General features: G+C 36.7%; 2 protein-coding genes across 6 annotated transcripts; both read right to left on the minus strand.

Moving 5' to 3' along the window:
• Positions 1–702: 702 nt before the first annotated feature.
• On the minus strand, positions 703–5,812 carry LOC125204089 (uracil-DNA glycosylase, mitochondrial). 3 transcript variants are annotated; one of them, XM_048102639.1, is made up of 8 exons: positions 5,619–5,812; positions 4,786–4,888; positions 3,953–4,170; positions 3,556–3,714; positions 2,028–2,058; positions 1,624–1,759; positions 1,270–1,353; positions 703–1,049 (listed from the first exon to the last, which is right to left on the minus strand). In XM_048102639.1, the coding sequence occupies exons 1-8, from the start codon at positions 5,721–5,723 to the stop codon at positions 983–985; spliced, it is 903 nt and encodes a 300-aa protein (XP_047958596.1). In that variant the 5' UTR covers positions 5,724–5,812; the 3' UTR covers positions 703–982. The 3 variants fall into 3 exon arrangements, with proteins under 3 accessions (XP_047958596.1, XP_047958597.1, XP_047958595.1); XM_048102640.1 differs by having other exon boundaries at positions 4,759–4,931; positions 5,590–5,812; XM_048102638.1 differs by having other exon boundaries at positions 4,759–4,888; positions 5,619–5,811.
• Positions 5,813–6,249: 437 nt separating this feature from the next.
• On the minus strand, positions 6,250–12,444 carry LOC125205170. Of its 3 annotated transcripts, none has more exons than XM_048103991.1 (8): positions 12,160–12,436; positions 11,376–11,771; positions 11,158–11,258; positions 10,657–11,052; positions 8,401–9,922; positions 7,734–7,828; positions 7,145–7,289; positions 6,250–7,003 (listed from the first exon to the last, which is right to left on the minus strand). In XM_048103991.1, the coding sequence occupies exons 1-8, from the start codon at positions 12,356–12,358 to the stop codon at positions 6,372–6,374; spliced, it is 3,486 nt and encodes a 1,161-aa protein (XP_047959948.1). In that variant the 5' UTR covers positions 12,359–12,436; the 3' UTR covers positions 6,250–6,371. The 3 variants fall into 3 exon arrangements, with proteins under 3 accessions (XP_047959948.1, XP_047959950.1, XP_047959949.1); XM_048103992.1 differs by having other exon boundaries at positions 6,836–6,992; positions 12,160–12,444; XM_048103993.1 differs by lacking the exon at positions 12,160–12,436 and having other exon boundaries at positions 11,151–11,258; positions 11,376–11,391.
• Positions 12,445–14,944: the final 2,500 nt, after the last annotated feature.

Genomic DNA, 14,944 nt, shown 5'->3' on the forward strand with positions numbered 1-14,944 from the left:
TTAAATTGTCAAATTCATAATGAACGGCTTTAGGAGTACTAAAATAATATGGCAGAAATTTATTATGGCCCAATTAAATGTATGTTTTTATAAATAAAAAAAGACCCGTGGAGAAACATACTACCTCTTTAATAAATAAAATAATTCCATCAGTTGGCCACAATCAAAAGGGAAGTCATTGAATTTTACGCGTCTGAATTTATTATTGGACTCGTACCAGCAATTTAGGTTTAATTGTTTATTTGTTGTTTTCCCCCCTATAAACATATAGTAGTACAAATATAGCCCTTATGAATCATGATTGGACTTAAAAATATCAAGGGTGTATTTAGTAGGCACGATTAGGCTTTAGATAAAAGCGGACCAACATAAATTGGTTGTGTAGTAGTCAAAATTACTAAAAACCAAGGCTCGTATTAATATCTCAGCATGTGCTCTTTTGACTCCTGGAAGTGGATGGGACTCGGCCGAGTTGGATTGGTCTGTGCCACTGCCGCCCTATTTCACTAGTCTATCAATTAGTCTTATGTTTTGAGGGTTTTGGATTAGGCTTTGTTGTCCGTGAACTCAGATTGTCCTAATGTGTTGATCTTAAAACACATTCCAAATTACTCATTAACCAACTCGTATTAATTAGTGATTTAGAGAGGCCCCTTAAAGCAAAAACTCAAATTGGTAAGAGAACTTGTATCAGCACATATATGAAGAAGAACGATCTGGAATCTACATAATCCAAATCAAAAACATCATCTTGGGCTTGGCAAAAGAACATACAGATATATAATTAGAGGGCCTACTATTTGCAGAGAGCAATACTCAACTGCAAGTCGGCAATATGAGGTTGGAAACCTCATAACTATACATGCATATTTGTACTACAAGACTCTACAACCCAGCAGATGATACATGGTGGCAAAAGATCTCAGACTCATCACTCATGAGTCGAGGTTACAAAGCATGGGAACGTCCTGTCCCTGTAGCACTACAACTGCCAATCTATTGGAGATACTCCCAATTTCTCCAAGAGCTGGTTTGTCCGAGAAAAATGCCTGACAGTTTAAAATTGCTATTAGTACATGCCGCTATATAATTCTCCTATATCCTTTATTGTTGTCATGCAAAAACACTCAAACTATAAGCAAACTTCCTTTGCGAAAATAACGCCAACATGTTGGAAGAAGGCAATAAATCTAAAATCAATAATGACCACAAATTACTAGAAGCCAAGCTAGGACAGCAACTCAAAGTCCCCAAACCGAGACGACTCACCTGCATCCAAAAAAGCCCCTGTTTGCGGATAAACCTGAAGGATGTGCTGATTTGAGAATATAGTGCTTTGATTCATCTATCAACCTGCAAAAGAAAATCCCCCTAAACATGTCAGATGCATAGTCTGATACCTATTCGGTTTATGGATGGTTTGTGTATATTAGAAAAGCATTTTCTTTTTTCAACATAAATTTCAACCAAAAACAGACTAATTAAAGTTTCTGCTGAAGGCCAAAATTTTGGCCAAGACAATGTCAGCGGTCAAAGACAGTTCTCTTGCTAATCGATAATAAAAAAGAATGTTCATACAAGCATGTTTGACCATTACTTAGACAAGCATCGTGAATAGATTACCGGGATTTCGCCTGGGCATAGTTTCCCCAGAGGAGAAAAACAACTCCACTCCTTTTCTGTGAAATTGCTCCAATTATAGCATCAGTAAACTGCTCCCACCCTTTTTTGGCATGAGAGTTGGCCTGATGCTGTCTAACTGAAAACAAGATAGGAATAGGATGGCATTTATGTGAGACCAGTCTATGCCAAAGCACCGTATGCAGTACATTTGATACTGTCTACTTGGTAGAGGGAGGGGGGGGAGGGGGATTCCTATAACAGACCCCTTTCAATCCTAAGGGCCAATGAAATATTGATAAGCAGCAAACCAACGAAAACCAACACATGCATATCAGCATAAAAACAGTTTCCTCCACAGAATAAATATGACTTGGTTAGTATAGAAGGGGAAGAAAGGAGCATACCTGTTAGAACAGCATTTAATAGCAGGACACCCTAGAGATCAAGACAACAGAGTCATTTCTTGAGGAGATTAAATTCACATGCACTCAATAAAATGATGGTTAGGAATTAAAAATATAACTCACTGTAGTCGATCGACTGATCTAATCATACAAGATAATAACTAGATTTAATTTTTTTCACATGGGGTTTATTTCAACACACAAGGAAAAGATGATTGGTGTTACAGCATCAGTTAGTGTTTTTGTCCCCTTTGATGAACTAATTGGGATCTAAAATTCTTTATTCCGTACAACATAAAGAGGCGAATACATTTGCTCATATTATTCAGCAACCACAAGCCAAAGAAACAGAAGATAGTGAGTTGACAAAAACTCAAGACATTGAATAAACTTTCTAATGAAGCATTATAATGAAAGATAGACATATCAAAAAAGACAAAGAACATGCCCACTATATTTAGGCTAGCTTAGAAATAGATCCATAGATCCATAGAAGAAAAAAAATGGTAATATTTCAGGAATGAGGAAACACAACACTGTAATTTTCATGTGTTCTTGAACTCGAAACCCCCCCCCCCCCCCCCCAATGAAACTCTTTATCTTATGTACTTGGATGTAAGAAAATCGTAATAAACATGAATGTAAAGCCCCAAACACATTGGATTGTCACTAGTCACTACTTCATCTTATGTGACCACAATTAAAGCAGAAACATAAAAATAAGCCCTATCATAAGCTTAAATATATGATCCAGAAACTAGGGGTGGGAATACGGGTATCCATGGATACCCGACCCCAAAAAACCAGGTACCCAAACCCGAAAATCATCAAAATGTCTATCCAAAACCCGCCCCGATATATTTTCGGGTACTCCAATACCCGCCCCGGGTATCCATACCCGACGTATCGGGTACCCAAATACCCGACTCTTTACAAGTGTTATTAACTAATAAAAAAATTCAAATTTTATATATTAAAATAAATATAGAAATATTTAAATTGACTAATATCTTTAATGTTTCATTTATTTTAAAGTATACGATTATATTTTTGGGGATTGATTATGCAATATGTAAGTAAAATAATAAAAGTTATGCATTTAATATAACTGTAGACGCAACCAATAATATAATTCAAAAGTCAAAATAATTAAATAAAATATATAAACCACATGAGTTGGTTGTGCAATACGTAAAAGTCATTAAACAACTAAGCAAAATATAGAAGCATTCATTGCTAAACGCCTAAACCTAATTTAAAAAATGCGTTTATATAATAAATTGGATATTCGGGTAATACCCGATACCTATTCGGGTTATCCAATACCCGATTTATCTCAAATTTCAATACCCAATCCCATAAAATTGGATATTGGGTATCCAAAATCCTGCGGGTATCGGGTAAATCCAATACCCGATATCCGTATTCCCACCCCTACCAGAAACAGACTATAATACAAAGAGGAACAGATGCATCCAAACATAGCAAGAGAAAATGGGAACTAGCCATTAGGATATAAGTATATTACCTGTACAGCCCATTTTTCAAGATTCCCATTAGATGGAATTGTGCATCCCATATCTTTCTGGAGCTCTTTATATATGTTTTGTAGACTTGAAGGCACTTTGATGCCTTCTGGCACAGAGAAAGAGAGGCCCATTGCTTGGCCTGGTCCATGGTATGGGTCCTGAGGAAATTACAAGGCTTGTTTTACTGTTTCACAAGTAGGTATGTAAATTCTCAACTTTGGGATAATGAAGATTGAGTTGAATGAACAGAAATAACAGCAATCAGCATATGACAAAAGACAATGCATCGACTAACACCTCTTGTTTTTTTTTTTTTTTACTTATTCTTCATATTTCTTGATTTTATATTTTTGAACAATTTTGAGATTCACTTTGTAAGGCAAACAAAGTTTTTACCTGTCCAATAATAACGGCCTTTACTGAGTCAAATGGAGTGGTGTTAAGAGCATTAAAAATCAGATGCTGGGGAGGGTAAATTGGTGTGCTGCCATGGAATATTTCAGCCTCGACAAACTCACACAACTTTCTTGCATAAGGCTTTTGCAGCTCCCCGGATAGCACTTCTGACCAGGTCTCCTCCACTAATAGCTCCTCCAGTTTTACATACCCCACCCCTTCAATAACCAAATCACACAAGAACATGCAATGAGTTAATATTAATGCTATATAGTATGCCTCAATCTATAAAGTTAAATGAGATCATGCAATTCTTCAGTGCTCTGCAGATTCCAAATATTCGATATGCAAAAATGTAAACCAAAGTAGGTTCATTAAAAGATGGTAAGGGAAAAGTAGGGCTCTATGGATAAGAATTTTCCCGCAGAATGCAAATTCAACCTCTATTTAACTCGAACCCAATTGGTACAGTTTCACATAACGGCTTTTGAAGCAAAGCAGAAGCGAGTCCAATAAAATGTTTTCTGTCAATACACAACTCCATACACGGAAGTACGAAGAAAATGCTAGGGAGACCCAACGGCTAACTACAGAGTGCAACTGTCTCAACGTAGGAAAATTGTTCTTTTGTATCATGTATCATTTCATATCATACAAGACCAAAAGGAATAAAAGCAAATATATAGATCGTTCTGAAAATTAAAAAGATCAAACTGTAAATACTAATGAACAAAAAAGAGATACCAACAGAATCTGACTCTGTCAACAAAGAGTTAAAATCAAATGTGAAGAAGAAGATGGTAGACCTGTTGCAACAGCCTTGGAGAGTTTACCAGAGCATAGTTTTAGGTTCCGCTTCGACAATGCGAGGGATTTGTTGTATTCCATTCTGCGCTTCTGCTCCGGCGAAATGGAGGAAGCGGCGGTGCCGTCGTCCTTGAGCGAGGAAAATGGGCTGAGTGGAGGGGAAGAACATGCAATGAGTTAATATTAATGCTATATAGTATGCCTCAATCTATAAAGTTAAATGAGATCATGCAATTCTTCAGTGCTCTGCAGATTCCAAATATTCGATATGCAAAAATGTAAACCAAAGTAGGTTCATTAAAAGATGGTAAGGGAAAAGTAGGGCTCTATGGATAAGAATTTTCCCGCAGAATGCAAATTCAACCTCTATTTAACTCGAACCCAATTGGTACAGTTTCACATAACGGCTTTTGAAGCAAAGCAGAAGCGAGTCCAATAAAATGTTTTCTGTCAATACACAACTCCATACACGGAAGTACGAAGAAAATGCTAGGGAGACCCAACGGCTAACTACAGAGTGCAACTGTCTCAACGTAGGAAAATTGTTCTTTTGTATCATGTATCATTTCATATCATACAAGACCAAAAGGAATAAAAGCAAATATATAGATCGTTCTGAAAATTAAAAAGATCAAACTGTAAATACTAATGAACAAAAAAGAGATACCAACAGAATCTGACTCTGTCAACAAAGAGTTAAAATCAAATGTGAAGAAGAAGATGGTAGACCTGTTGCAACAGCCTTGGAGAGTTTACCAGAGCATAGTTTTAGGTTCCGCTTCGACAATGCGAGGGATTTGTTGTATTCCATTCTGCGCTTCTGCTCCGGCGAAATGGAGGAAGCGGCGGTGCCGTCGTCCTTGAGCGAGGAAAATGGGCTGAGTGGAGGGGAAGAGGCTCCCTTGAGGCGTTTCGCCGCCGGTTGCTGGAAGAAGTCGATTAGGGTTTTGGCAGGGGCCGCCATCGTAGTGGAGATTTCTGAATCCGTTTGCAGGGTGGCGGGAATTCTGGTTTTCTGCCGCTTTTTATGTTTATAAATTCATCAATTTGTTTAAGCGGTCACAGATTTATCAATTTCATACAAAATTGAGCCAAATCATAGCCATCTTTAAATTAAATTTCACATTTCACTCCTCCTTGCATCTCATATTCCACTAATTCAATTTAATTTTATTTTATCTCATTAACCAAGCAATACTACATAATACATGATATACTATCTTGCAAACCGGACACCCTTAATATACAAAAATGATGGTTCCGATATTGTGTGATGGTTGCCGAACAAGTATACCAAACCTACATCCATCCATAGTCATTGGTTTTAAATGAAAGTATTCCACCTTAGTTACATCCATACCATGCTCTTTTGAATCGACCTTGGATTAGTATACTAGTAAACCACACACTCTTGAACAATTTGCATAGTATAGTATCGACTTGTTCTATATCACACCGAGTTAGCATATTAATTTCATGGAGAGAAGAAAAGAATGAAAATGAAGCAAGTAGATTAGTCAAAGAGGTAGTTACAAACAGCTGCAGGATTCAAGATTCACAACTATTTCAACTATTTTAGCACACCCCCAAAATTTCCAGCCGCCCGCTCGTGTTAATGCCATGGCCACTCTAACTGTTCTACATCGCCTTTGCTTACATTCCAAGCACCTTGAGCAATCTCAGTAAACAGTTGTTCCCAACCCCAGCTAGAATATCCCAGAAAGAACCAGAAATCACCAACAGATTGGTTTCCACCTCTTATATCTTCAACTAGGCTAGGCGTCGCCACCTGATCCATCAAGTACACATTTGGCATGACTTCCACAGATCGGCCTTCAATAAATTTGTGTGTTAGCGCAGAAAGAGGCATCCCGCGCATCATGACAGGGCCCCCAAAAGAAAGGGGCGCCTCCTTTAGATATTCAAAGCTTCCTTCTCCAAGCTCTTCAAGAGAGTCCCAACTAATATGTTTGTTAATTATCAGACCACGAAACCCAGTTCTTTCGTCCACTTTCACTATTAGAATCTTTGATTCGTCAAAGGGGTGAACGTCCAGAAGCTTTTCCGTTGCTCTCAGAACACAACCAACAGACAACTCAGGCTTTTCCTGCAATTTAGAGGGTAGCTGAGCATCAATTTTGTATTTGACAGCAGCATTCTGCACTAGATCTCTGACTAGAACTTCATGGTGCAAGCTCCTAGTCTCCAGTTCCTCTTTAACAGACTTGTGGTCCTGTAGAAAATCTAACCCAGGAAAGGGTTAACAGAATTATATTTAGATTGACTCAATAGTTCGTCTGAACCTGAGGATACAAGTGGAGTAGAAAAATAAGCTGATACTTGGTCCATGTAAAGGAACATGAGAAAGTACCATTACACAATTACCTTGATTCGTGATAAGGTCCATTACATGGCTGCCATGAGCAGCCAGAAACTTGATTATATCAGATACTATACTATCTCCTTCATAAGATACAGTCTCATTCTTCCTTCCAGCCGGGAATAACAGTAATAGTGGATAAACTTCCCTCTGCAAATTTACACATATCAGGTGCACAGGCAGAAACAATTAAATATGTTTTAGAAAAAATTGCAAAACCAGAGTTAAAAAGGGTAATAAGGCTTTTAACATTTAACTCTTAATTTTTTTAGAGACCAAGACTGTCCTGATTATGCTTATGCAGAAACCTAGACATTTGTCATACATGACAAATATTCATTATATTTTGCCGAGACACGACTAAGTATCCTTCTACCTCCCATACATAAACTGTGCACCATGAACATTGATTCAACAATTTCTAGCAACGTTACAGGTTTTAGTACTGCATGTTAATCTACAGTTGCTGAGAAATGTTTAGTTTTGATAAGGATGGGATCATGGGGACCCATATTACCATCCCACAATAAAAGGCAGCAAGATGTACTGGATAGACACCCAACACACATAAATCTGTAATCCTGTAACTCGCACCTGCAGTATTGGTCTAATGATGAAGCCACAATCATTCCGCGTGCAATCCATCATATAAATAAGTGGAAGCTTTAAAACCACATCATGAGTGTGTTCTGCAACAATTCTAAGCCATTGATCAGAATCAGAACATATAGAAGAATCAAGACTACCACTTCCGAGTAGATTATGTGCAAACAACTTTAGTCAAGACGAGAATTTATATGCACATTAAAAACATTATAAAAAGGTACAGCAAATCCAAAGAGGAAATGAAACTAAGCACATCATTGAGCTGAGCAACAACCCCATAGGTTCACATCCAAGTACGCACTCAAAGCAGTGTATTATTTTTCCATTTAAAATTCAATGACGGTAAATGAATAAAAGATTTTCCAAGGCATGTAAGAAAAGGAGGTGGTGGATCGTTACCATTCCGAAATAAGGGCAGAGAATAATCTAAATTCACACAACCTTGTGCAACACAAGGATAAGAGGCACAGTGACTTGATGTCATCCTCACAGACCGTTAAGAACTACTAAGATTTTTTGACAAAGGAAACATCACCAGGCAAAAAAAAAAAACATATAAGGAAATTGATTTTAAACAAAGAGAAGAAAAACTGAAACAAATCTTCATGGACAATTGAGGAATATCAGATCACAGGCACAAATATGAACTTCTCACCTGCCTCCAATACCGATTTAACCTTCCTTGATCTATTTGTCTTCATATAAGCATAACTTTTAACAGATTTGTACACTTCCCGAACAACAAATTCCATCCTCTGACAGAACCCACACCAATTATTGCTGAAAAGAACTAATACATTCCTATCCCAAGGACTGGCAGAATTCCTGGGATCAGAATTATTACCGAGAACCAATTCAGAGAAAGTATGGGTCGTAATAAGGGGAATGGAATCTGTTTCATGAAAATCCTGATTAACAAAAGGCGGTCTTTGAGCACCTCTCGGGCTAGGAACTATATCAGATGATTGTCGATATGGATGAAGCTTTCCGGCTTGGAAATCATTAACAAATAAAGATAGAACAGAATAGCTCAAAACCGATTGGTCATCTAAGAGATAGTGGTTCTCGGAAATTGGGTCAACTATGACAACTGATGGAACCTTTAATCCTCCAGTTAGAGTTTCAAGCAATCTGTATTGGCCGTCCAAAAAGAAAAATGAAATATTAAATTTGGTGTTCTGTTCATTGTCCTCCATTACAGAGTGGCCTGTCTCCCCAACATTCCAGCCTTGAGCACTACCAGCTGTGATACTTAAACTATCACCGCCTTGATCAGGTTCTACAGATGACAAGATATTACTATTATCATCTTCTTTGCCTTCTGACACTATATGTTCAACATCAGAATGACTGAATACCTCATTAGGCTTCCTATCAGAGTCATCAGCATCACCTTGCTCAGGTTCTACAGATGACAAGATGTTACTAACGTCTTCTTTGCCTTCTGACACTATATATTCAACATCAGAAGGACTGAATATCACATTAGGCCTCTTATCAGACTCATCAGCATCACCTTGGTTTGGTTCTACAGATGAAAATGTGTAACTATCATCTTCTTTGTCTTCTGACACTGTATATTCAACATCAGGACTGGATACCACATTAGGCCTTCTATCAGACTCATCAGCTGGTATTTGCTTATGTATACCAACACCTTCTTGACCATCTTCCACGTGTGTTTCTCCTGAAACTAGATTAGACTGGTCCTCATTGTGCGATGGCTGAGATTCTACGACTTCAATGGCAAAATCTTTGGACAAAAGTTGAAACCCTACATCCTTTGCAAGAGAACTTAGTTTCCTCTCTGCCTTTTTCTTGAGTGCATATGTTAAGATCTCCTGCACAGACATAAGACCTTGCAAATTGGAGACCAAATTTTCAAGAGTAACTTGTTGGCCCTCATTCATGATCGTGATAGACATCTTATCCTGAAGAATATTTTTTTCTGATAGTGCAAAATGCTGGAGTTTTGGATGCTTGTAGGTATCTAATGTTTTGTCGGGCCTCTTAATGTCTTGTCCATGAGTGTGTTCTGCCAACTCTCTAACAGCATTCAGAGCTTCCTGGCTCTCCCTTCTTATTTCTACTGAGTTTGATGACCTATCAATGAAAAGAAGCATTGAAGGCCTTTTTGTGGGCAAAGCTGCATCAATTCCATGAGGATCATCTCCAACCTGCATAAGGCAGTGAGTAAGTACAGAAGTAGATGTGAACATATTGTGATAAAGTTTGACAGTTTGTTTTATAATGCATGATTCTAGCCAATTATGATGAAAAAAACAGTTTCTTGCCTCATTCATTATAGTAACTTGTATACCATGGTTTTTAGAGTTAAGCACAAAGTGCATAACACAAATAAGTCACAATTTAAAATAATACTGATACAAATAAGTCCACATCAGTTGGCCCAACTACTTCCCTATTTCCACTCCTCCAATTCGTATCAAATACTCCCTCAGTTACAAGTTACTTGAGTCGTATTCTATTTTGGGTTGTCCCAAGTTACTTGAGTCATTTCTCTTTATGGTTAAAAACAAAACATCGAATCTTTACTTTATCCTCACCTACTTTACAATCTCTTTTCTCTCCTACTTTATTCTTTCTTCTTTCTGTTATTTTATCTCCTTTAACCCACTAAACACAATTTCCTAAACCTTGTGCTGAAAAGAAACGCCTCAAGTAACAAGGGACGGAGGGAGTAATATGTCAGTGACTTGTGTTAACTTTAGTTACAGTAACTAGTAAAGAGGCGATTGGTATAAAGGAAAGAGATGTGAATGCATAGGTCATCCCTATGATTGTTTTGGCATTACATTCTAACAAGTTGGTAATTTTGATATCTAAAGATGTATTGAAATCATTGATATTGAGAGATCCAAGAAGTTAGAGGTATCAAAATACAATTTACCTCTGAAACAGGCGAGGGCTGGGATTGCAGTATAGCTTTAAGATCATCAACTTTTTTGAGAACCTGAGAACAACTCGGACATCCGGCAAATTGAACAAAAACGAACCCATGAATTGGCTCTTCAATATTTAGCAACGGAAGAAGTGATCTTTCATGAATCACAGCATATCTATACTTCTCAGGAGGTAAGAAGAATTCTCTAGCAACTTCAATGAACTTCTGAAAAGACACTTTGTATTGCTGCAACTCAAATAAAGAACAGGATTCCCCAGCACTAACTGTAACATTTTGTACCTCTTTCGAAAGACTATTATTTACAGTGCTAAACTGATTCAGCCAAGATGTTCCACTAAATCCAACATCACTTCCACAGCTTGGCATACCGTTCTCCACATCCTATTCACACACATAGAATAAAAGTGTTTCTTTACCTACCAAAAAAGTTTGTTATGCTCCTCTAGTGAGTGTCATAAAGTTGAGAATTAAGAAACTACCATCCACCTTCCTGTTATCCTTCTCTTCTACCACGAGAGTTCCATTGTTCTCCATTTCAGAGTCTGCTCCAACAAAACCTTTTCCTGGGTGATTTATCAGTCCTTCCTCTGTCAGAATCATATAAGAAAAGAATTGAAATTATTGAGTTTGTTAGTTGGTTTCATTTTATTACTCATGTGATCAAAACAACAGAGGTCAATTCAGAAGGTAGAAACATAACATACCTGGATCATTTCCAATTGTAGACTCGTTCATGGCAAGCAATCTTGGAGTCCAACCACAAAGGTCAAAGAGAATTACAGCCTTGTCAGTTGAATGAAGGAATATACTTAGCTCTTCTGCAGTGGTTAAAGTTTTAAGAGGTTTCTCGTCGGGAGAAAGCTGCACCACATAATGCACAGAAAGCAATATGCTCTGGACTCGAAGTCTTCCCCGATATCTATATGACAGGGAATTATGGTAGTAAAACACTGTTATTCCATCAGTGGCACCAAGTGCATCGGCTAGAGTCCTCTCCACATTCTTGTATAGGACCATAAGCTTTAAGGTACCAAGCCCCATTTCATCATTGGCAACCGCTTGAGCCAATCCCTTCATAAGGGACCGTGACTCACCAGACCCTTCACAAAGATTGCAGAACATCAACACAAGGGGAATAGAAATGGAACATGTGAAATATAGTTACTTGTGGAACCATCAGAGTATTCACGGATCCATAAGTAAATAGCACAGCATTAGAGCTAAATCATTCTTATATCGATTCTCAGTGAGTGCTTGAGCTGAACACAACTTCTCAAACTATAAACAAGCAGATATATGTTACTCTTTGTCTCTAATAGAACAAATAAAGAACATGTTTGTTGAAGGAGAAACAAAAAAAAAGAACATGTTTTCCTATCGCAAACCTATATGTCCAGTGTTTAGTTATAGCTCGGTACACAGGTAACAACACCAAATTCTACCATACGTGTGAATCGATTAATTAGATAGATTATGGGTATCAATTACATGGTACAGTGACGAGGAGAATGAGGCGAGGATGGAGACGAATCTGCGAGGAGTAGTTTAATTTAGTGAGGATCTGCCATTGCACATCCGCGTCTCCGCTGCCGTCGCAGTAAACAGTGTGAGAGGAGAAAAGAGAGATCGCCGCCGCCGCCAGCAGCAGCAAACCACAGCGACTGAGATCAGTCATACATACGCACATCTAAAATCAGAAAGCTCAAAAATTGTCAGATTTCAGTTTGATTTTGCTGGGAAATAGAGCAGTTGAATTTAGGGATTGAGCAAACGCAAGGCGCGATTTTTTAATCGTGTTTATAGATAGATACGCGATATTCGACAGTCTTTAATTAGATTGACTAGTATTTACACCTGTGCTCACATGACATAAGAGTTTCAAATAATTGATACAAAATATAATAAATATATAGAAAATATGAATTCAAAGCAATGTGATGATTCAAAAAAAAACATAAATATATTTATCTTGTCTCACTCTAAATGAAAAATTTATTACTCTCCAATGAATGAAATACATATAAAATTTTAATTTATAATCTAAATAGAGTAAAAATAATAATGTGACAATTCACACTATTCTTTATATTAAGAAGTTATACAAAATTTATAAGTTTGGATACAACATGTTTGGATCCTACTACAGAGTAATCACATTTTTTAAAAATTATAAATTCATAATATTAACATAAAATAATTAATCACTCTTAATGTTCAATAACATAAAACCGGTTATGATAAAACAACATGATAATAATAAAATAGAGTAACTATCAATATGCAATTATCTCATATGGTTATTAATTTCAATGTTTATAACTTATTGTAGTAATATTTTATAAAACTAACTTTTTGCACTAAAACACACTACTACTATTCAAAAAGTAATGACTATGTTATCAATTAAAAAATCTGTTCTATAATCTCTGCTATTACAACCTCTAATTCTATATAGTCACACCCCACGTGATAGTTTTATGGTCAATCTTGGTCTTTTCAAAATTAAATTGAAGTGGCAAGGGACAATCGAATAAGTTTCTTCTATTAGACCATACGGAGTACTCTCTCCGTCCCACATTTATAGTCACATTTTGCCATAAAAGTTCATCTCACCTTTATAGTCACATTTAGAACTTTTCATATTTGGACATAAAATTTTATCCCATTATTCACTAAAATTACACCCAAATGCCATTATCGAAATTAAAATAAATCAAAACAAAAATAAAAAACAAAAAAGTCAAAATGGAATCCACCTTCAACCAACTCACTTCATTTATTACACACTCCAGCATCTCACTTCACCATCTCATTTCATTTATTACACACTCCACCTTTCATTTCATTAATTACACACTCCACCAATTCCTTAAAACTCGTGTCATAACTAAATGTGACTATAAATCTGAGACGGAGGGAGTAGTATTTAGTAGTACCCGTTTACGCTTAAAATCAATAAACATCTTCATTTTTTTATTAATGATGGTTTTATTTTTATTCCATCAAAAAATACTCTTAAATTAGATATTTTGCTATTTTCACTCCAATAAAAAATTTAATTACCAATAAAAATAATAACCAATGAAACTAAAATATAAACAATCTTGAAGCATGAACCAATCCACCCACCCCATTAATATGCAATAATAAACGCACAATTAATGAAAATAAAATTACAAATGCACACATTAACATTTCATTTCACACGCCTCCTTTATCCCTTCCTTCCCCATTATTCTTTCTGTAAATTTATCACAATTGCCCAAACGTAATCTTAGGCTTCAAAATTTTCTAAAAAATTGTCGTCAGATCGAGGTGGATCTTTTTCTTCCTCCCTCAAGGAACCACGCCGGCGGCCCAGCGCAATACTCTCCCCTTCCCTACTCTCGATTACGCCTGCCTCCTCTCTCGACCGCCCTGCCTCGCCGGCCTTGAATCGGCGCCCGCACCACCTGCCTCCTCTCTCGACCTCCCTGCCTCGCCGACAATCCTTCCACCGGCGTCTGGCCTCTGACTCAACTTTCTTCAAGATTTAATTTTTTTGTTGTTGTAATACTCTTCTTGTAACTTGTAAATGGTGCTTATAGAGATGTAAATCTTGTTTGGAAATTCATTGCCTCTAATTGTATTGGACAATTATTTTGTCTAACAATTTATCTTTTTTTTCTTCAACTCAACCTCTTAGAATGACTATATAGGGATAGATACTACAAAACTTCTCGCATACGCCAATTGGGAATATGGAAAGGTCATCTCAAACTGCAGAAAATGTTTTCGGAACAATTTTTTATTTATCAGTCTATTACACGTCATCTTCCATTTTCCCTCCAAAAAAGATATTAAGGTCTTTTCACCAAACTGTCACTTTAGATTAGTAAGATTCCACCAAATCGCTAAAATTACTAGTACTACTACTCTATAAACAATTTATATAAATCTATAATTGGATTAAAAATATCTCACCATTTCATTCACTATAAATTTTAATTCTAAAAAAAATTAATCTTTTTTAGGATTGCGTCCAAAGAATCCAAACTGATACAGTCTTCACCACGAAAACTCTCTGTGTCATACTCCCTTCGTTTCATAGTAATGGAGACAAAAAATTTCGGTACGAAAATTAAGAAAAATTGTGTTAGGTGAGTTAAGTAAAGAAAGAATAAAGTGGAAAATGAAAAAGGTAGAGAGATGAAGAGAAAAAAAAGTAAGAAAAAGTAAAATATGTGTGGAAAAATGTGTTGACTTTTAAAAGAAAGAGAAAGAATTCTATTAC

Source organism: Salvia hispanica, chromosome 2 (assembly GCF_023119035.1).
Source record: "Salvia hispanica cultivar TCC Black 2014 chromosome 2, UniMelb_Shisp_WGS_1.0, whole genome shotgun sequence".
NCBI classification, from domain to species: domain Eukaryota; kingdom Viridiplantae; phylum Streptophyta; class Magnoliopsida; order Lamiales; family Lamiaceae; genus Salvia; species Salvia hispanica.

What these genes read in the sequence shown, in the direction of transcription:
- LOC125205170 (XM_048103991.1), bottom strand. Translation starts at nt 12,358, where the DNA reads ATGTGCGTATGTATGACTGATCTCAGTCGCTGTGGTTTGCTGCTGCTG. An exon ending in AGCCCTCGCCTGTTTCAGAG is followed by an intron (nt 9,923 to 10,656) that starts GTAAATTGTATT and finishes TGCCTTATGCAG; the next exon opens with GTTGGAGATGATCCTCATGG. An exon ending in GGACCTTATCACGAATCAAG is followed by an intron (nt 7,004 to 7,144) that starts GTAATTGTGTAA and finishes TTCCTGGGTTAG; the next exon opens with ATTTTCTACAGGACCACAAG.
- LOC125204089 (XM_048102640.1), bottom strand. Translation starts at nt 5,723, where the DNA reads ATGGCGGCCCCTGCCAAAACCCTAATCGACTTCTTCCAGCAACCGGCG. An exon ending in AGGCCGTTATTATTGGACAG is followed by an intron (nt 3,715 to 3,952) that starts GTAAAAACTTTG and finishes TAATTTCCTCAG; the next exon opens with GACCCATACCATGGACCAGG. An exon ending in ATTAAATGCTGTTCTAACAG is followed by an intron (nt 1,760 to 2,027) that starts GTATGCTCCTTT and finishes TCTTGTTTTCAG; the next exon opens with TTAGACAGCATCAGGCCAAC.